This window comes from Artemia franciscana, chromosome 9 (assembly GCF_032884065.1).
Source record: "Artemia franciscana chromosome 9, ASM3288406v1, whole genome shotgun sequence".
NCBI classification, from domain to species: Eukaryota; Metazoa; Arthropoda; class Branchiopoda; order Anostraca; family Artemiidae; genus Artemia; species Artemia franciscana.
In genome coordinates, this window is record NC_088871.1 from 31,356,072 (window position 1) to 31,379,287 (window position 23,216).

General features: G+C 35.5%; 1 protein-coding gene across 6 annotated transcripts in view; it reads left to right on the forward strand.

Annotated features, from left to right (window-relative positions):
* Positions 1–23,216, forward strand: part of LOC136031270 (protein draper-like) — a 237,994-nt gene that overhangs the window by 32,242 nt on the left and 182,536 nt on the right. For all 6 annotated transcript variants that reach the window (XM_065710702.1, XM_065710704.1, XM_065710706.1 and 3 more), the window contains exon 2: positions 22,542–22,638. In XM_065710702.1, coding sequence (XP_065566774.1) covers positions 22,544–22,638 — 95 coding nt within the window. In that variant the 5' untranslated portion in view covers positions 22,542–22,543. The remainder of the gene's footprint in view (positions 1–22,541; positions 22,639–23,216) is intronic.

Here is a 23,216-nt window from a genome sequence, read left to right on the forward strand (position 1 = left end):
CCATCCTAGGGAACTCACTCTTTTCGACTTTTTAACTATTTTGAGAAAAATGACAATCTAGAAATTCCAATCCAATCCCTTGGGATTTAAGGGGGCAAAAAATAGCACGCACGGTAGGCCTGTTTACCTTCCAATCGCTTTCGCCTCTTGAAAAGGGCTCTCTAGCCTTCAATTTGCAATTAAATATGCCATTCTCAAAATTTCTACTACCACCCCTTGCATGCGTATTGGCCAGGGAAAGAATAATACCTTGGTTATCGCTGTTTACTAAGTCAACGCTATTGCTTTAGTTTGATTATAAACATCCAAAGAAAGATCCAAGGAAACAATATGTTTAAAAAATGAGGTTCATTATCACTTAATCAATTGCGAAATACTTGACAACGCACACCAGAGTTAAAATATACATCGATATAGTCAAAGTTCAGCTATAAATTAGTGCCAATTTATTAATTAAAGTCTATTTTGAATTACATTGACCTCCACATTAGACATAGTGGTCTTATGATTTTTGGTTGGCAGTATTGGTGAGAAAGAATAAATAGAAACCAAGTTCGTTGGCTAATTGAACAAAGAATTATCAAAGGTTGGGAGGAGTAATCATTAGGATAATTGAAGTCAATTAATGAAGTCACAGATAAAAGAGGTGAAACGCTAATTAGATAAGTAGAACAAATTGATTGTGTTGCGAAAGCAACACTGGTTTTGTTCCGTTTTTCTTTTCTATGCCGCCGTTGTCGGCTTATTCCTGGAAACTGGTAAGGTCTAACCTGTCCGGTTTTTACGGAAAGTGTGGACTTTAGGCCGGATTGATGAATATGGCATTACATTTTGGAAAGCTCCGCAGAACTCTTGTCTGGGGCCAAAAAGGATGGTTTTTGCTTGTCCACGAGCCAGAGCCTATGGTGTGCGAAGTGAAGTGGAGTTATGTAGCCTATGTCAGAGAGGAGTATCTGAAATTGTGCAGCCAAGCTTTCGTTTCATCAAACCATGTTTCTGCTTTCGAGTGGAAAGCTCCGTCCTAGCAGGCAGGCACCCCTTTTAAATTGAAGATTGTCTAACATCTACAAGTGTTAAATATATACGGCAGTTACCCGGCCCCACAGCCAATATATCTTCTTTGAGTGATAAATAAAAAATTTTACAGAAGCAAAACAGCGGCATTTTCCCACGGGTCCGAAAGTGCTGCCGTGATTTTGGCTGAGTTTATGATTTGTTTTTTCGGACTTGGGATTAAGGTAGAGAAATGTTATCAGATGTACCTCTTAAACTTTAAAAGTTTTGTCATTGCTAAAGAAATTGGAGCTTATCCTTTGCTCGTTTCTAAGTGGTGACGTTAGAAATTTGGCCTACGGCAAAGAAAAAATCAACTTTTGAACTAAGACAGATAGAATTTTTTTCGACGGCAATCGATAGCTCTGGATGGGCTGATCAAAGTACATGTCATCCATTTTTTTGGTACAAAAATTCCTTCATGAGATATACTAGTTTGAAAGTTTCAAGGGGTTGACAACTTCAGTAGGGTACACACTGAAACCAAAAATAAGCCGATACCAATTGTGAGACATGTAGGGGACTTGTAAGGAAAGGTCGGCTGTTAGCTCATAATCATCTTCGGCAGTAAGGGGTTTGCAAATTTTGCTTTTGGTGTACAGTGTATTTGATGGTAAGACCGAGTTGGTTCCAGTGGTAAGACATGTAGGGGACATGTAAGTAATAATCGTCTGTTAGGCTACAATCATCTTTAGTGAAGAGGGGTTTGTAACTTGCTAGTTGGTGTAGCCTACCCATACTCACTGTAACCTAGAATTAAGTGTTTACACAACGGGTACAAACGATAACGTAAAATAACGAGGCAGTTTCGTAATAATTAATAGTGTCATCTATGGTATTTTGATCCTGAAAAGCTACGGATAGTTTTATAATACCAACTAGATTATATAAGATGTTGTTCCAAGTCTTGATCCGTCACCATGTCTACGATTGAAAAGGATGAAGTTCAAATGGCTCCAAAGCCAATTTAGTCCCTTCTTTCGATATTTTTTTGTTATTTTTTCAACGCTGAGGAATAGCCTTTGATCACGTGATTACTGATCGCGTTCTTCTTTGAACATAACGTTTTAAAGGCTTCCATATGCTGACAACTTCAGCGTTTAACTGATAGCAAAGAAACAAAACCAAAATGTTGCTCTCGCAACACTTTATTTGGCGAAGCCGGGCAAAGGTTGCCGCAACAGTCTATTCGGCGAAGCTGGACAAAGGTTGCCGCAACATTTTATTCGGCGAAACCAGACAAAGGTTGCCGCAACACTTCACGTTGCTCAGGCAACGTAGGTCTAGTTTCAACCTTTTTCGTACCCTCGAAAAGATAGGTCAAATTCAATTTCATTTATTTTTTTAAAATCAAAATTGCTGGTGTTTTAGTCTCTGAGTTTTCCGTTGCCTGTGATCAAATATCTTCGCATAGGAGGGTGATGGATATCTCCAGAAATGCATTAGTAAAATGAGGCCATATAGTCAGTGTAGCACAGTAGCAATTGTACTTGTCAAGATTTTTCCCGAGTGGCCAGGGGTTATCTATTATCTAGCAGGTATACATTGGTAGAATGGGGGTAGTTATGTAGTGGCTTTTGATAGTTTACTTATTTGAAACTTTAATAACTTTTTAAGATCAAGACATTGTAAATCTTATGAACAAGACCGTGTCATGTGGAAATATAACAAAATTGAAAAAAAAACAGCCGAAAATCACTTTTATAATTTAAAGCCTTTTGGATTACTGCAGCCGAATTTTGTCTGAACTTCTACCACTTTCTTATTTACTGAAATCCAGTGGCTGAGCATTGATCATTGCTTGCATTTACACTTGGCAGACGTTTTGTTACCGATCTGTTCCGTTTCCATTTTATGCCAATTCAGTGAGTTTCCTGCCGGAAATGGTTGTTGAAGCAGCTCAATTTGTGTCCTTCCAATACCTCTCCTTGGTTTATTCCTAATCGCTTGTTTAGAGGGTGTCTAGGAGGATGTATATCAGTGCAAATGATGTTCGATGAAGTATTTCTTCTACTTGAAAGAATTTTTTTTGACTGGAAGTGTTTTTGAGACTTGGGACTATGATTAAAATGACAGTTCATACAATCAAATATGGTTGAAAAACAAGCTTCCTTTGTTGTTCAAGCAGGTGCATACGCCGGATTTTTTTAGGTATGGGCATCCCCCTCTCTTTTTAAGAGTGGGGGGTGGGTATTTTAAATGACCGGCTGCTTGAAATTATGTGTCTTGAGTCGTTATTATAACTGGTGAGACCAGCTGGGAAAATCGATTATTTTTTTTCCTTTGAAACTTATTCAATAGTTTGAATAAGTAAGCAATAAGTAAGCCCTGTTTTGATGTGGTATAGTCGCTTGCCTATTAGCAAATAATGACAATAAGGTCCTTCCTTTGGACAAAAAAATGAAGAACGAATATGGCTAAGGTAGTACCACACTTTTTCCTTTTCATCATATTGATATTATAAACAGTAGGTCGAAGTGGCTATTGCTTCAGAAGCAGAGAAAGGTATGGTCTTTTGTAGTTCATATCAATAAACCCAGTTTATAATACCATTTGTCGTACCTACATGCTTAGTTAACCTTTTGTGTCGAAGCTACTTGCCTGGAGCTACTTTTTGAAGTGCTACTAAATTTATTTTTAAAATGAACGCTCCCCCCCCAGGAAAAAGTGATGACTGTAGTGTTGCTTCTAATTTGAATTTAAAACGGGCCCAGATTAATTTTAAAAAACAAAGTTTTTCCGAGGAAAGTAAAGAGCGAAGTTAAAACTTAAAACGAACAAAAATTATTACTTCACAGCCTATCTAACATATATCGATAAAACTAGTGCAAATAAACCAACTGTTGATGTTTCCCTATGCTTGTAGGATTACAGAAAACTAGCGCTTTACTGAAAACAAAACAATATAGGAGTTTTGGTACAGTAAAAGTAAACGATCTAAGGACACTTTGAACAGTATCAAAACAAAGCATTTGAGAATTGCTGCTTAATTTTCTTTTTCGTTTAATTTGGCATCGCTTTGCACTTACTAAGATATTTATTTTTATGCCTAAGTTTATAAGATACTTTTGATCGTGTATAGAAAGTTACTGATATTGTAGCTCGTGTAAGACTGTGACAAGCGTCGTAGATTATTTTGTTGTTGTGAGGCTACGGACTAATTTTTGACTCTCAAATCAATATTCTTGTTTTTTATACTTGACATCTGTGTATTCAGTAAAGCGTTAGTTTTCTGCAATCCCACAAAGATAGATATGTTAGATAAGCCTTGAAGCTATATTTTTTTTCGTTATAAGTTTCAACTTCGCTCTTTACTTCCCTCGAAAATCTTTCCTTTTCAAATTAATAGTACAGAAGTACTAGATATATTTATTGGATCTTTCAACTATGCTGAACAAAGTGACTATCTCATAATTTTGTTCAGATAACTTTAAGGAAAAAAGGGTCTTGGAAGGGGGGCTAGTTGCCCTCCTATCGTTTTGGTTACTTAGTAAGGGCACGATACCTTTTAATTTTCGTTTGAATACACCCTTTCCCTATCTTCTAGGACCATTATTTCAATACGATCAGCCCTGAAAAAAAACAAACAAAAAACAAACAAACACGAATCCCTGATCTTTCTTCTGAAAAAAAAATGGGAAATATATAGGAGGTTGAAACTTCTGCAATTGGGTTTTCTGATCTGCTAAATTTGATGTTTTTTTAGGGGACTTTTAGATAGTGTCTCTCCCTGTTTGAGAAATCAGGCCTATTTTCTAGGCTCGTAACTTTTCTTGGGTTATACTAAACTTCATGAATTTTATGTATTTGGATCAGTATAATATGCTAGCTTTTGATGTATCTGTTGGTATTGAACCGAGTCGCTCCTTACTTGCAGCTTGTTACCACGAAATGTTTGATTATGATTAGTGAACATGGGGGGGGGGTAGTGGAAGCCTAGAAAACCATAACAATAAAAATATAATGTCATTGAAAATCAAATTCGAAAGTGCGTTTTTCTTTGGATTTTCCTTGGACGATTGTTCTAAGAAATCGAACTGTGTTTGAAGAATATACGGGGTGGGGGATAACTAGCCGAAAACTCGAAGTAACTAAAGGACTAAAATAAAAAAGAAATTCAGGTAATTTTGAAGAAAGTTTGACATGGTTCCAACCTAAATAGGAAAATTTGAATGCCAAATACAGCTAAGAATAGGATATCTATACGCAATACATAGTAATAAGATACAGGAGCCGGTGTATCCGTCCGCTCCTTGATAATTCCAACCCTTATTCCCCCTTGATAATTCCACATTTTCCTTACAAGGAAAATCGGAAGTTATTTTTTTAGTTATAGTATATGTACCAATACTTGTAAATGGGTTGGTAGCTTCTCGCTTTTTATGGCACTTGGTATAACCAAGTGACATTTAGCGATCGCAAATTCTGTCGGTCTGTCTGTCCCGGTTTTGCTACTTCAGCACTTCCAGATAAGCTAAGACGATAAAATTTGGCAGGTGTATCAGGGACCGGACCACCCTAAACTAGAATTTGAATATCTGGGGAGGAGAGGGGGGTCGGTTAACTCGGAAAAACAGAAAAAATGAAGTATTTTTAACTTACGAACGGGTGATGGGATCTTAATGAATTTGATAAAACTTGGTGGTAAAAATAATCTTAAGTCTTGGATACGTGATTGAAATAACCGGAACGGATCCGCTCTCTTTGGGGGATTTGGGGGAGGAGGGTTAATTCTGAAAAATTAAAAAAATGAGATATTTTTAACTTCAGAAGGAGTGATCAGAGCTTAATGAAATTTGACGTTTAGAAGGATATCGTGTCTCAGAGGTTTTATCTTAAATCTGGACGGGATCCAGTGAAGGGGGAGTTGGGGGGAACCTAAAATCTTGGAAAATAGTTAGAGTGAAGGAATCGGGATGAAACTTGGTGGGAAAAATAAGCACAAGTCCTAAATACGGGATTGACTTAACCGGAACGGATCTGCTTGCTCTGGGCGTTGGGGGGAGGGTCAAACTAAAAAAAATTAGAAAATATGAGGTATTTTTGGCTTACGAAAGAGTGATCGTATCTTAATGAAATTTCATATATAGAAGGACCTTGAAATCCAGATCTCTTATTTTAAATCCCGACCGGATCCGGTGTCATTAGGGGGGGGGGACCAGAAATTTTGGAAAACTCTTAAAGCGGAGAAATCAGGATGAAACTTGGTGGAAAGAACAAGCACAAGTCCAAGATAGGTGACTGACATAACCGGACCGGATCCACTCTCTTTGATGGAGTTAGGGAGGGGGGGTGTATTTCGGAAAAATTAGAAAAAATGGGGTATTTGTAACTTAGGAACGGGTGATCAGATCTTAATGAAATTTGATATCTAGAAAGACCTTGTGATTTAGAACTTTTATTTTAAATCTCGATCAGTTCCGGTGACATTGAAGGGAGTTGGAGGGGGAAACCGGAATTCTTGGAAAACGTGAAAATCGAGATATCTTACGAATGGGTGATCGGATCTTAATGAAACTTGATATATACAAGAATCTTATGTCTCAGATGCTCCATTTTCAATTCGAATGGGATCCGGGGAAATAGAGGGTTGGAGGGAGGAAACAGAAATCCGGAAATCTTGGAAAACCCTTAGAGTGGAGAGATCGGCATGAAACTTGATGGGAAGAATAAGCATAGTTATAGATACGAGATTGACATAATATGTATGGATCTGTTCTCTTTGAGAGAGCTGGGGGTTTTTATTTTGGAAAAATTGAGGTATTTTTAACTTAAGAACTGGTGACCGGATGATTAATGAAATTTGATATTTAGAAGGAACTCGTGTCTCAGAGCTCTTATTTCAAATCCCGGCCAGATCTTTTGACATTGGGGGTAGTTGGAAGGGGAAACCGGAAATCTTGGAAAACGCTTATAAATGTCGTAGATACGTGATTGACGTAACCGGGTTGGATCTGCTCTCTTTGGTGGAGTTAGATTGTGGGGTTCAGTTCTTTGGTGAGTTTGGTGCTTCTGGATGTGCAAGGACGATGAAAATTGGTAGGCGTTACAGGGAGCTGCACAAATTGACTTGATAAAGTCGTTTCTTCGATTCGACCATCTGGGGGGCTAAAGGGAGAGGAAAAATTAGAAAAATTGAGGTATTTTTAACTTACGAGTGGACGATCGGATCTTAATGAATTTTAATATTTAGAAGGACCTCGTGACTCAGAGCTCTTATTTTAAATCCCGACTGGCATTAAGCCTCTGATTTTCCTTTAAAGCAATCTATTGATTCTTAGAATTTTGCTAGAGCTCATACCAAATGAGCTCTTGGCTCTTCCTACCTCGTCACAAGTGCCATATGAGCTCTTAGCTCTTGTTCTGTTTTCTGCTTTAGGATTCAATATTGGATTGTAAATAAAATGTTGAACAAAATTTGATTATTTAGTCACAATCTTCAATGATCATTAGTTTTGTTGAATAAGTTCTTTATGATGATTTTACTAAAACAAATTTGGGAGGACAGAGACGGGTATTATTGTTCATGTGGATGGAAGTTCTATCTGACTTCTACGTAGCTGAAGCCATTACGACCTCCACAATACTGTTTTCTGATATTTAAATACATTGTACGGGTTGGCTTAAATATACTAAAAAAAATTGTATAGTAAAAGAGGAAAATTACCATTAAAAATCAGTGAAAACAAAGCTCCTGATAGCACTTGTTACCAACCATCCCCCAAGGCCGATGATGCCCTCTCTGGCCTTTCATCCCTCTGTGCCGGGAGAAACATGAATACATTACTTACAGGCTCAGTAATTATATCTTTTGGGATTCCCCTCCACATCCCTCGGGGCAACGGTTGTAAGTTAGGCAATTCGTTCATTGTTTACATATAGTAAATGGTTGTTGAGAAAGGCATGTGTGTTTGACCTTAACTTTCCAAAAAGACAAAGAGTATTCACGTGAGGGTTTCAGAGAATTTTGAAAGGAGTATTGAACTAAATCAGAACATGTTATGTGTTTACGGGTTGTCAAAAGGCTGTAACTCAGGAATGTCTGAGTACATTAATTACTTTGTCTGAGTAAAGCTTTCAGAAAATGATAAGGGAGATGAACAGATGATCGAAAATCTTTCCTAAATAATCATTATTTTCCAAAATTTTACTTAGAATCCAATATTTGAATCCTCAAGCAGAAGATTGAAAAAGCGGGAAGCTACCAACCAATTTACAAGCATTGATACAGCCACTGAAATGTAATTACCTTTCTCGGCTAACCTGTCAATCAAGGTGGGTGACAGCACAGGAATTCCCAAAGCGGCAAAATCAACCAAATGATTATTCCTTTGAACTGATTTTCTGTATTTTTTGACCAGATAGGCTAAAATATTTTTAGAGATTGACCTTTCCTGAACTTAAATTAGAGAATTCTGCTCTGATTAATAGAAAAAACAAAATTCACACTTCCCAATGATGTAAGTCTCACCAGAACTGAATATCTCTATATCAGGCCCAAATTGAAAGAAAATTATATTTTTAGGTGTTCCTATATAGTTAATACCTTTGGACATGTTCTCTTCTTGCACCTATGGATTAAGTGCTCGCATGATAAAGAAAAAAAGAAGAAGAAATGATTGTCTTAGTTTTGAAAATAGGCACTAAATGGTGTACACTATGTTACACTAAAAGAGAAATCAATTGTTTTTCTAAGGTGGAAGTAGATGGTCCGCCAAAAAACGGCCTTTTCAATTCCGAAATTTCTCATATGTCCTTGAGAACTTCTAGCCAATCTATGGGGGGTGGAGTACCCAAGAAATCCGTATTTTCAGGTGTGAAGGAATACACTTTGAATTTCTAAGCATAAGAGTTGGGGTATACTGTACGAAAAAGCTTTTAGACTGGTCTATAGGGGAATGGGGTGCCCCATTGTTCCATATTTTCAGATGTATAGGAACACACTGGTTTGTGTATAGGTGTACACTTGGAATTTCCAAAGATGGGACTTAAAAATGTACTGAAAGAAAAACGTGCATGTTTTCGGTCGACCACACTTGCATAAAGTTTTCTCTATTCGAAAAAGTGGGCTATAATTCATATTTTTGGAAATCCACAATCCACTGGTGCAAAACGGCTTCAAATCAATTAGTGGTTGCTACTCAAATGAAGTCAGACTTGCTGTAAAATAGCATCAATAAATTTCAGGGAAAGAGGAAATGCCCCTGTTTAGTTTAGAAAGACTCGATACAACTCATCCTGGTAACAAATGATATCAGGTTTCCTTTAAATGTTTCTCCTTCCCCTCCTCTCTCCTAATTTATACTTTTACATATTTTTCCTTTCTTCTCTCCATGGCTATTCTTGTAACTTCGGAATTAGTCTCTTTGTCTAACGGACATTTCAATTTATCCAATTCACTATCTAATTCGTTTCCTTCGAAGAAATGTGCCAATGTTTTTTTTTTTGTTTTTTCTTTGTTAACCATAAAGCAAGTATTGAAAAAAGATGTGGATATGCTGAAAGTACAGCAAGTGTTAAATTTTTTTTAAAAATTAAATAAAAAAAAAAGTTTTTTTAAATGAAAGTAAGGAGCGACATTAAAACTTAAAACGAACAGAAATTACTCCGTATATGAAAGGGGCTTCTCCTCCTCGACACCCCGCTTCTTACGCTAAAGTTTTTTATTGTTTTAAAAAGTAGAGTTGCGAGAAAGAATCAAACTTTAGCGCAAGGAGCGGGGTGTTGAGGAGGAAAAGCCCCTTTCATATACGGAGTAATTTCTGTTCGTTTTAAGTTTTAATGTCGCTCCTTACTTTCATTTAAAAAAACTTGTTTTTTTTATTTAATTTCTGAAAGTTTTTTAATTAATGCATGTCTGATTTTGGCTCTCCGTACATATATTATTAAAATGAAATTTGCATATTAATTCTTTTTTTTTGGCTAAATGGCTTTCTCTTAGTTTTAATCAGACGACTTTGAGAAATAAGGGGTGGGGAAGGAGGTCTTGTTGCCCTCCAATTTTTCGGTTACTTAAAAAGGCAACTAGATCTTTTATTTTTAAAGAACGTTTTTATTAGTAAAAAAAAATACGTAACTTAAGAATTAACTTACGTAACAAACTTTTATATTCTTATATTTTTGATTATATATATGTGGGGGTTGGTCCCCTCGTTAATACCTCGCTCTTCACACTAAATCTTGTTTTATCCCAATTCTTTAAGAATGACCCCTGAATCAGAAAGGCCGTAGAATAAATAGTTGAAATTTTTAAAAAAATATTTTAGCATAAAGAGTGAAGTGTTTATCTCCTCCTAAATACCTCGCTCTTTATGCTAAAGTATTTTTAGAACCCCTCGTATGCGTAATAATCTCTGTTCCTTTTTAAGTTTTAGTGCTTCTCCTTACTTTCAATTGAAAAAACTTTTTCATGTTTATATTTTCATTGTTTTTTTTTATAGTAATGCTAGAAAGTCCTGCGCCCTTTTCATTGAATTTCTCTTCCCCCATGAAATATTCCTCCAAGGAAAGATCCTCCCATATAGCCCCCTCCCCTGAACCCCACACCCAAACCAAAAAAATCCCCCTGATAACGTCGGTACACTTCCCAGTAACAATTACTGTATGTAAACATTGGTCAAAGTTTGTAACTTGCAGCCCCTCCCCCAGGGACTGTGGGGGGTAAGTCATCCCCAAAGACATAGTTTTTATGGTTTTCGACTATGCGGAACAAAATGGCTATCTCAAAATTTTGATCCGTTGACTTTGGGAAAAAATGAGCGTGGGAGGGGGCCTAGGTGCCCTCCAATTTTTTTGGTCACTTAAAAAGGGCACTAGAACTTTTCATTTCCGTTAGAATGAGCCCTCTTGCAACACTCTAGGACCACTTGGTCGATACGATGACCCCTGGGAAAAAAAAAACCAAAAACAAAAAACAAATAAACACGCACCCGTGATTTGTCTTCTGGCAAAAAATACGAAATTCCACATTTTTGTAGATTGGACCTTGAAATTTTTTCTATAGGGTTCTCTGATACGCTGAATGCGATGGTGCAATTTTCGTTAAGATCCTATGACTTTTAGGTGGTGTTACCCCCTATTTTTTAAAATAAGGCAAATTTTCTCAGGCTCGTAACTTTTGATGGCAAAGACTAAATTTGATGAAACTTATATATTTGAAATCAGCATAAAAATCCGATTCTTTTGATATATTTTTTAGCATCGAAATTCCGTTTTTTAGAGTTCGTTTACTATTGAGCCGGGTCGCTCCTTACTACAGTTCGTTACCACGAACTGTTTGATAGAGATTTCTTTGTCTTAGTTCTGAAAAAAAAAGGCTTGCCTACAGTTACTGGAACGTAACTGTTCCTAGTCAAGATCCTAGGTGACGTATAAAACTCCCGAGGATCTAGTTAAACATATCCCAGTTAAACATAGGATCAGGGCATCAGTTAATGATATAGAAAATGTTAAAAAGAGGTAGGAAGAACATCTTGGGAGTGCTTTAAACCCTGATAAAAGTGTAGGAAATGATACAGAAAGGAAATAAAGTTTTCTGAAGATGTATTTTTCTACAATTTGTAAGTTAAAGTACGTTTATTTTGTGAGACAGAGTTAGATATGTTATTTAAAGGGGTGAAAGAAATAAGGCTTTGGATGTAAATAACATGGCTAATAAGTTTTTGAAATATAAAGGCTGCGAATTTAGACATAGATTAACGCAGATGATAGATATTAATTTTAGAAAAGGAGAAATACCGAGTGATCCTAGGAAAATTCGAGTAAACCTCTTTACAAGAAACGTGATAAGAGTCAATATGGTATAGTTTTACTTGAAAAATTAATAATTTGAATTATTTGGAATTTACAATTTAATATGTATAGTTCGATTTCAATAGTTAATATTTTGAATTATTTGGAATTTGTCTCAAAATTGTTGTTGATTAAAGTCTTTATTTAAGAAAAACAATCATGTGTTAACTTTCCTCTTAAATTAAAAGGAAACATTATGTTTTTCCTTTACCTAAAATTAACACGTTTGGTTGGATGCCAACTTGATTTCATTATATGAATTAAAAATTGCATACAGGTGAACAGCTGTCATTTGCCTTCCGATTTGTGGCAATATTATTGCGTTTTGTCTTCGTTTTTTTTTGCATTGTGATTGTTTGCTAAACATCACATTTTTTTTAATTGATTCACTGTTATTTCCTGGAATGGCGGTTTCGTGACATTCTTATATTCTTTTCCTGTTTAAGTTTTTAATGAAAGAATATATTTTAGCTTGCGACGGAATTTCTTATATATTCATTAAATATGTTTTTGAAATCTCTGCTCGTGGAATAATTAGCTGTTTCTGTTGCGTGAGAAAATTGATGTGAAACGTCAAAATGTCGATGGCTATGAATATAGAAACATGAGCTTTTTAAACGTAGTGATTCATAAATGATTTTTCCAGTTTTTAAATGTCATAAATTATCTGGTTCAATTAGATGTATACATATATCTAAATTTTAGCGTTAAAACCAAGATCCCTTTTATTATTAATATAATTAGAGATCTAGGTTTCTGCAGTGGCGCATTTTTGTCTAAATCCTTGGGGGAAGGAGGGTGAAGTTGTAGCTGATTTTCCCAAGCCAAATGAAAATGATAGTGAAAAATGAAAAATTTACCATAGAGTACCGTATAAAGTAAAGAAAATTGATCCGTTTCTGTGGATGCTAGAATTATTTAGACCTATCTTTAGTTTTTGCAAGATTAAAAAAAAAAAAAATCAGTAGGGGGGGGGATGTGTTTTGAAAGGTGTAGTTGCCTCCTTTCCCATAGAAAATTATAATTTCAGTAATAATTTTAGCCGAAGAAATAAGAAAAAAAATGGGAATTTGGAAAAACCTTCCATTGTTTTTTTCTGAAGCAAGACTAATGCTTTCTTAAGGTTTTTTTTCTCGGAATTTCATGGTTGTTCTTATATATAACATGTTTAATGAGTATAATGTGTATGCGGGCAACCAACCTATTCGCTACCAATCAATATGTATAGGAAAATGGAGTATTTTATTTGCCTGTATTTTCAATGTGAATAGCGTTTTCTATTACAACTACTAACAAGTCACCGCAGCACCAAATTGCCTGAGGCCAACACAGCTTTGCACGCCGTTATTTCCTTCAAATCTTTCTTTATGACATCCTCCCACCCCAACCTCGGACGACCTGCTTTCCGTCTAGCCCTAGATGGTTCACCGAAAAAGACAATCTTTGACAATCTAATATCCTTCATCTGCAGAACTAGTCCTAGCTATCTTACCCTTTCTCTCATTATAGCATTAGAAAGTGGGATTGAACCACACTTTTCGTTCGGTCTTTCGTACTGTTTGAAATACGGTCAGTCAGCCGGGTACCCAGAACAATCCTTTGGCAATTGCTATAGAAAACATCTAGCAAATCTTCATCTGCTTTTCAGAGCGTCCATGCTTCAGAGCAATACTTGACAACTGTCATCACTGTAGCTTCCATTTTAATCTTGGTTTGCAAACTTATCTTCTTATTCATCCATTTTTTTTTAACAGTAAAAAAACACCCTGAGCCTTGGCTATTCTGCTTTTAATATTTTCACTGCTCCTACCGTCTTTACTAATAATGCTACCAAGGTAAGTAAAGCTGTTAACCCGGTCAATCATTTCGTTTCCAACGTCACCTTTTCATATTCGCTTATTCCCAGCCTTAGCAACTTAGTCTTTTTAACATTTATTTTCAAACCTATTCTAGCCCCCTGAACTCGCAAAACCTCTAACAATTCATTCATTTTGCACACACTTTCATCTAGGATGCTTAAATCGTCAGCGTAATCTAAGTCCATGAAAGTTTTTCCTCCCCATTTGATTCCGCGATTCATAGAAATAATCTATATAAAGGGTGATAAAACACAACCCTGCTTAACTCCCGATTTAATATACAAGACGCTACTGACCTCATTTCCTACCCTAACCGCTGCAATGTTATTCTCGTACATAATACTAGTCACTTCAATGTATTTGTCTGGCATTCCCTACAAGGATACAACCTTTGTTAAGCTCTTTCATTAACAGAATCGAACGCTTTCTCATCTTCTATAAAACTGAGGACCAAGGGTATTTGATAACTCAGGCACTTCTCAGTTGTAAACCTCAGTGTAAAAGTTTGGTCGACACAGCCTCTGCCTTTTCTAAAACCGCACTGTTCTTCTCTCAAAACTTTGTCTTTAACATTTCTCCGTCTAATAAGTACCATACAACTAAGTAATTTGCTGTCTACGGAGACCAGGCTAATGCCTCGATAATCACCACACTCACTCTTATTACCTTTCTTATTCAGTGGTTTGATTAAGGTTTTCTAAAATCGCTAGTACTTCTCTTTTTTCAAAAATAATATTCATAATCTTCAGTAACTTATTTCTAACCTCAGCCGCCATATTCAAGAAACTCATTTACCACACTATCAGCACTCAGAGCCTCATTATTTTTAATTTTTTTTTTTTTTACTGTAGCTAATTTTTTTTTTCGCAAAACAAATCTCCCTTCACATCCAAGGTATCACACACTTTTTCATTTTCCTCTATATCTTTTCCTGGAACTCTATCTCGGTTTAGCAAAGGGACTTTAGCCCTTGCAGTTGCAAACTGGTCATATTTGTTGAAATTTAAATTTCTTCCAATAAAGCACAAGTAAAACCTACCGTAGAAACTAAGGAGTCGAAAAGGGCGACATACCCTTCATATGTAGAAAGTGTTCTGCTTATTTTTTGCTATAACGTCACTCTTTTCTTTTGTTAAAAAAAAGTATATAATTCTTCAGATGACCGGTCATTGATGAGTGTTTCTGTTCCGGGAAAGCAGTTAAATCGAGCCATTAGCTGTGTAATATTGGCAAAGGGTTCATACGAATAAAAATTCAGTTTCAGTGATTTTTTGTAGTTGAGCAAAGTTGCGTTATATGCCATTTTGTGCCACATTTCTTTGATAGCCTATTAGTCTAAAATTGTCAAACACCATATATATATATATATATATATATATATATATATATATATATATATATATATATATATATATATATATATACATATATATATATATATATATATATATATATATATATATATATATATATATATATATATATATATATATATCATGAAAAGAGAAATCACCAATACAACAGAACAAACACAAAAAAAAGAAAAAAAAAAGAGAGACAGAAGGAGAAAAGGAAGACTGTTTTCCTAAATTAGTGATTAATATAGACCAACACTTGAATGAGGCCTTAACCCTACTCATCCATACAATCACATAGGTCAAACAGCATAGCCATACACAATCAACCATAAAGAATAATCCATGGACAGGCAGTCATGTCGTCAATAAGTATAAGTCGTCATTTATCAAACAATAGAAGAAATAGTATAGACAAATAATTCAGAGCCATAGGGAATTCATGGTAGGCCCGCCACTTGCCTGAGTAGGGAATTTAAAGTGCCGAAACCCTATAGACAAGTGTGTATTCTCCTGATGAGCCCTTGTGTTGGGTTGTTGCCTCTGAATTATTTGTCTTTTTTATTGTTTTTAATATCAAACAGTTCGTGGTAACGAACTGTAGTAAGGAGCAACCCGGCTCAATAGTAAACGAAACTGTAAAAAACGGAATTTTGATGCTAAAATATACATCAAAAGAATAAGATTTTCATGCTGATTTTAAATATATGTTTCATCAAATTTAGTCTTTGTCATGAAAAGTTACGATCCTGAAAAAATTGCCTTATTTTAGAAAATAGGGGAAAAAACCCCCTAAAAGTCATAGAATCTTATCGAAAATCACACCATCGCATTTGGCGTAACATAGAACCCTGTAGCAAAATTATCTACAGCTCCTATCTATAAGCTCCTATTTACAAAAATGTGGAATTTCGTATTTTTTGCCAGAAGACAAATCACGGGTGCGTGTTTATTTGTTTGTTTTTTGTTTTTTTTTTCTTTTCCCCAGAGGTCATCGTATCGACCAATCGGTCCTAGAATGCCGCAAGAGGGCTCATTCTAACGGAAATGAAAAGTTCTAGTACCCTTTTTAAGTGACCAAAAATTTGGAGGGCACCTAGGCCCCCTCCCACGCTCATTTTTTCTCCAAAGTCAACAGATCAAAATTTTGAGATAGCCATTTTGTTCCGCATAGTCAAAAACCATAATAACTATGTCTTTGGGAATAACTCACTCCCCCCAAGGTCCCTGGGGGAGGGGCTGCAAGTTACAAACTTCGACCAGTGTTTACATATAATATTGGTTATTGGGAAGTGTACAGTCGTTTTCAAGGGATTTGTTTTCGGTTTTGGGGGTGGGGTTGAAGGGAGGGGGCTATGCGGGAGGATCTCTCCTTGGAGAAATATGTCATGGGGGAACAGAAATTCAATGAAAAGGGCGCAGGATTTTCTAAAATTACTTTAAAAAAACAATGAAAAAATAACATGGAAAAGTTTTTCAATTGAAAGTAAGGAGTAGCATTGAAACTTAAAACGAACAGAGATTATTACGCATATGAGGGGTTCTTAAAATAGTTTAGCCTAAAGAGCGAGGTATTTAGGAGGAGATAAATACCTCGCTCTTTATGCTATAGTATTTTTAGTAATTTCAACTATTAATTCTACGGCCTTTCTGCTTCAGGGGTCATTCTTAAAGAATTGGGACAAAACTTACGATTTATTGTAAAGAACGAGGTATTAACAAGGGTACAAACCCCCTTATATACATAATAAAAATTAAAGAATATAAAAGTTTGTTACGTAAGTTAGTTCTTAAGTTACGTGTATTTTTTACTAATAAATAAATTCGTTAAAAATTAAAATTTATAGTTGCCTTTTATGTAACCGAAAAATTGCATGGCAACTAGGCCTCCTTCCCCATCCCTTATTTCTCAAAATCGTCTGATCAAAACTAAGAGAAAGCCATTTAGCCAAAAAAGGAATTAATATGCAAATTTCATTTAATAATTTATGTGTGGAGAGCCAAAATCAAACATGCACTAATTCAAAAACGTTCAGAAATTACATAAAAAGACTAGTTTTTTTAACTGAAAGTAAGGAGCGACATTAAAACTTAAAACGAACAGAAATTACTCCGTATATGAAATGGGTTGTCCCCTCCTCAATCCCTCGCTTTTTACGCTAAAGTTTGACTCTTTGCCACAATTCTGCTTTTTAAAACAATTAAAAGCTTTAGCGTAAAGAGCGAGGGATTGCGGAGGGGACAATCCATTTCATATACTGAGTAATTTCTGTTCGTTTTAAGTTTTAATGTCGCTCCTTACTTTCAGTTAAAAAAACTAGTTTTTCTTATGTAATTGTAGTAAGGAGCGACCCGGCTCAATAGTAAATGAAACTCTAAAAAATGGATTTTTTATACTAAAAGATACATTAAAAGAATTAGATTTTTATTTTGATTTAAAATATATAAGTTTCATCAAATTTAGTCTTAATCATCAAAAGTTACGGGCCTGAGAAAATTTGCCTAATTTTGGAAAATAGGGTGAAACATCCCCTAAGAGTCATAAAATCTTAACAAAAATCGCACCATTGTATTGAGCATATCAGAAAACCTTCCTGTAATGGTTTCAAACTTCTATCTACAAAAATGTGGAACTTCGTATTTTTTTTCCAGAAGACCGAATCACGGGTGCGTATTTGTTTTATTATTTTTTTTCTGTTTTTTCCAGGGGTCACCGTTTCGACCAAGTGGTCCTAGAATGTTGCTAGAGGGTTCAGTCTAACGGAAATGAAAAGTTCTAGTGCCTTTTTAAGTGACCAAAAAATTAGATGGCACATAGGCCCCCTCCCACGCTCATTTTACCCTAAATTCAACAGAGCAAAGTTTTGAGATTGCCATTTTGTTCAAAATAGTCGAAGAACATAAGAACTATGTCTTTAGGGATGACTTACACCCCCAAAGTCCCCAGGGGAGGGGCTACAAGTTACAAACTTTAACCAGTGTTTGCATACAGTAATGGTTATTGGGAAGTGTACAGACGTTTTCAGGGGTATTTTTTTACTTTTTTTTTGGGGGGGGGGTTGAGGGGAGGGGCTATGTGGGAGGATCTCTCTATGGAGGAGTATGTAATGGGGGAAGAATAATTCAATGTAGGGGTACTTAGGATTTTCTAGCATTATGAAAAAAAATATGAAAAAGTTTTTTCGACTGAAAGTAAGGAGCAGCATTAAAACTTCAAACGAACAGAGATTATTACGCATATGGTTCTTCGAACCATAGCATATGGTTCCTCGCATATGGTTCCTCGAATACCAGCGAGGTGTTCTCCAAAATACTTCGCTCTTTACGTTAAAGTATTTTTAGTAATTTCAACTATTTGTTCTACAGCCTTTCTGATTCAGGGGAAGAATTTGGACAAAATTTTAGCTTTAGTGTAAAGAACGAGGTATTAATGAGGGGACAAACCCCCTCATATACATAATAAAAATATACAAATATAGAAGTTCGTTGCGTAAGTTAATTCTTACGTTACGTGTATTTTTTACTAATAAAAATTTTCGCTTTTAAGCAACCTTTAAGTTACGCTAACCGTAAATTAAGTTCCTTTTTAAGTAACCAAAAAATTGGATTGCAACTAGGCCTCCCCCCACCCCATTTTTCTCAAATTGTCTGATCAAAACTAAGAGAAAGCCATTTAGCCAAAAAAAGAATTAACATGCAAATTTCCTTGTAATAATTTATGTGGGGAGAGCCAAAATCAAACAAGTATTAATTCAAAAAATGTTCAGAAATTAAATAAAAAAATCTAGTTTTTTTTTTAACTGAAAGTAAGGAGCGAAATTAAAACTTAAACGAACAGAAATTACTCCATGTATGAAAGGGGCTGTTCGCTTCTCAATGCCCCGTTCTTTACGCTAAAGTTTTTTACTGTTTAATAAAGTAGAATTTAGAGAAAGAGTCAAACATTAGCGTAAAGAGCGGGGCGTTGAGAAGGGAACAGCCTCTTTCATATGCGGAGTATTTGGTAAATGACGACTTATACTTACTTACGACACGAATGCCTGTCCATGGATTATTCTTTATGGTTGATTGTGTATGGCTATGCTGTTTGACCTATGCGATTGTATGGATGAGTAGGGTTAAGCCTCATTCAAGTACTGATCTATATTAATTACTAATGTAGGAAAACAGTCTTCCTTTTCTCCTTCTGTCTTTTTTTTTTTGTGTGTATGTGCTGTTGCATTGGTGATTTCTTTTTTCGTTATATATAATTACATACATTCAAACTGTTTGTGGTAACGGACGGTAATTGACCTGTGCCAATATTAATCATAATTCAAAAAAGCAAGAAAGTTGGTAACAGTAAATACAGTAAGAGGATCTGCCTTTCAGGGTGATTTCAAATATGTAAAATTTATGAAGTTATAAGATAACTATCGAGATTTATTAACGTATGAAAATATAAATGAATTTAGTAAAGAAGGGAAAAAAAAAACTCCAAAAAAGTAGAGCAGTCTGGATTAAAATTACAGCATTAGATTAAGCCTATCTGAGAACCCTGGAGCGGAGTTTTTTCATTAGGCTCTATGTCTAAAACGTATTGCTCATTTCTTGTGCTGAAACTCACAAGGTATTATACTAGTATTAGGAAACTGAGATGCAAAAAAAAATACCAAAAATTTACCAAATTACCAAAATTTACCAAATAATATTGAAATTGCTTTTGGCCTCGTTTACAGCAAATGTAGGGTAAAAAGGGAGTTATATTCCTTAGTGTATTGGTTTATATATACTGGTCAGCCTAAAAAAGGAAATAATAGAAGTTACTACCCTTGCTAATTTTTAAGATGAAAATTACTATGTGGAAGTCAAGTCGCGGATTATCTTTTATAGATAATTTATTACATTATTATCAATTGGTGACATTTAATTTATAACTTACCAGTTTTCAATCTGCCTTCTAGCTTGCCATCTCAAATTTCTTTTCATATACTAAGCCTGTAGTTCGTCGCCACAATGACCCAAAACTCATGGTGTAGACACACTCTGAGAGCTCCATTTTAGCCCCAAACGCTCAATATTTCATACGATTTAATCTTTTTTCATAACTTCTAGTTTATTTTCTTGTTTAGTGTGCCGTAAATTACCTTTAATCACCAGCGAAAAGAGAAAAAAAAGACCGTTTTCATCATATTTGTTTAAGATTATATCATATTTTTTTAAGACCTTTTAATTGTTAAGGATTATCTTTTCAAAGCCAAATCTCGTAATTCTTTTCCATGCAATGTTGTAGTCTAAAAAACAAAAAAACAAAACAGTTAGATCAAAAGAATTAGCAACTGCTGGAAAATAAAAACTTTAAAGATAACTGTTTATCGCGTCAAAATACAGCTGAAAAATAAGTAGATACACAAAGAGAGAGACAACCAAGAAAGAAAATGCTAGAAGGCTCATGGAAATATTAGTTATCGTCGAGGAAATTGCGAGTGCAATCTGCAGATATTTTCTTTCCTCTGTTTTATTTAATATGAGTATCGGACCCTTCAGACTTATCTTCTTCCGCCTGACTAAATCCTGTCTTTCTAAGCAAACATTGGCTTTCACAAGGAGGGAGGGCTGATAAGATTCTTCCTCTTATTTCTCGCTTTATTTTCTCTTCTTTTTGCAGCTTTGTCAAACGTTTGTAACAGTGTTCATTTCTTGTTTCGTTTTACTGAAAGTTTAAAGTTTTAATTGAAAATTAAAAAAAAAAAAAACACGGAGTAAGTACAGGGTCGTCAATTGGAGCAGGGCACACCGGCACCTAGGTTTTGAAAATGCCTTTTTCTGGTATTTTGATTGAAACATGTCTTTTTGGTATTTTATTAAAAAAATGAGAAAAAATTAAATGGCCGTTCTCTTGATTTTGACAAATCCATTTTGTCCCCTCCCTCCTCCTACATTTTTTAAAAAAATCGACACATGAGTTGGTGCAGCTTCTTGTATAGATTATTTGAAATGCTCTTTTTCCCTATACTACAAATTTTAGGATTAGTTCAAGGAAGCTGCATCTACATGGCTTCCTTGAAACATAGAAACAAAAAAAAGAATTATTTTTAGCTGAAAGCATTTGCTCTATTTTTATCTAAAAACAACACTTAAACTAAGGATGAAAAAGCTTTTTGTTAAGCAGCATAATCTGTTCAACGTCCTCCCCCTGTCGCTGCGTCGCCAAAAAACAATGATTATTTTGTAAGCTTTGTGATTTTTTTGTTACTTAATGAGTAAGAAAGGTTTTCTAGTGTGACCCCTTCAAAAATCATTGCTTTTTGGCTTGTCCCCTTCAAAAATGGAATTTTTGCAACGTCCCAGCTTTACGCTAATAATATTTTTTTTCTATGAATTCTGCTTTAGACTAGTCCTATACATATTGGGAATTGACAAGAAGAGAAACTCAAATTCGTTTCTTAGAAGAATAAATAAAATAAAAAAAGTTTTTTTTTTAACTGAAAGTAAGGAGCGACATTAAAACTTAAAACGAACAGAAATTACTTCGTATAAGAAAGGGGCTGCTTCCTCATCAACGTCCCGCTCTTTACGCTAAAGTTTGACTCTTTCTCTCAACTCTGCTTTTCAAAACAGTAAAAAAATTTAGCGTAAAGAGCGGGACGTTGATGAGGAAGCAGGCACCAAGTTTGAAAATGAGACACGTATGTGAAAAATCAGCATATGGTTCAAGAAAGTGTAACTTTCTTCATTAATCTGGAAAAAAACGAGCGCTAACTTTATTTGTGTAAAAACGTAACCCAATCTATATATATAAAAATAAGTTGTTTGTCTGTGTGTCTGTCGAGTGACGTCATGGTTGTGTGTCGACTGACGTCATGTTTGTCGACTGACGAAACTACAGACCGGGACATCGAGACACAAATGACGACCGGGACACCGGGACATAGGGAATATAAATGACGACCGGGACACTCAAAGAGAAAGCGACCAGGACACAAGGAATGTTCGATTAGCAATCACCATCAACAAAGCACCGGGACACAGGGAATATAAATGACGACCAGGACACTCAAAGAAAAATTACAGACCGGGACACCGGAACACAAATGACGACCGGGACACCGGGACACAGGGAATATAAATGACGACCGCGACACTCAAAGAGAAATTACAGACTGGGACACCGGGACACAAATGACGACCGGGACACAGGGAAACAACTACAACGGGGACGCCGGGGGTACAGGAGGATATATAAATGACGACGGGGACACAGGGAATGTTCGATTAGCAATCACTATCAACAAAGCTCAAGGGCAATCATTAGAATAATGAGGTATAGAAGTCCTTAAACAACTTAACCCAATTCAAAGAATTAGTTTTTATAGTTGGCACTTTAAGTTTAACCCTTCTACCTAGTCTATGGTTTTTATTCTGACTTGGCTTTCCGTACTTTGAGATATCGTAAGTGCTTTGAGTTGGTTTTTACTTACTGTCGATTCTGTATTTCTTTCAGAGATGCTGACTGTGTTGCTCTCTATTTTAATTACTGGTAGTGTCGTCATAGCCAAGGAAAATTATACAGATGATACTTTGTGTACAAGACAGGAACCGTAAGTTTATTGCCTTCTTTTTCTTTTGTCTCACTAGACTATTATATTCATCTAATGTACAGTCGTGTCCAAAAAGAAAGGACAGTATTTCGTACTTTTTTGAAAATGATCAAGAAAGCCCACCTTATATGTGCTGTATTAACTCGTTTGCAGTTAATGAGAGGTAGGGTGTATGAAATTTTATAATGTGTTGCTGTACTTCTAGCTAGCGTAACTCAACGTGATCAACATTTAACGTACTTTATTGTAACGCACTTTACGTAACATCAACCTAACGTGCTCAGCGTGATTTTATGCGCTAGGTTACGTTTCAAACTGAATCCATCTCACTCAGCTACAATCTCTAGTTGTTTTTTTTTTTTTTTTTTTTTTTTCAGATTCTCAAAGAAACACTGTTGTCATTTAAAGCTTAGAAAGTTGACTTAGTTTGGTACACTAATTTTTGCTCTCCTTGAAATTATGATGATATAAAATACTTCCCTTTGTTTTGGGTAGGACAGTATGTTGTAAATTGAAAAGAGATAATATTTGCTGATGGAACATCCCTCATTCTTGTCTCATGGTAATAAAATAGAGAA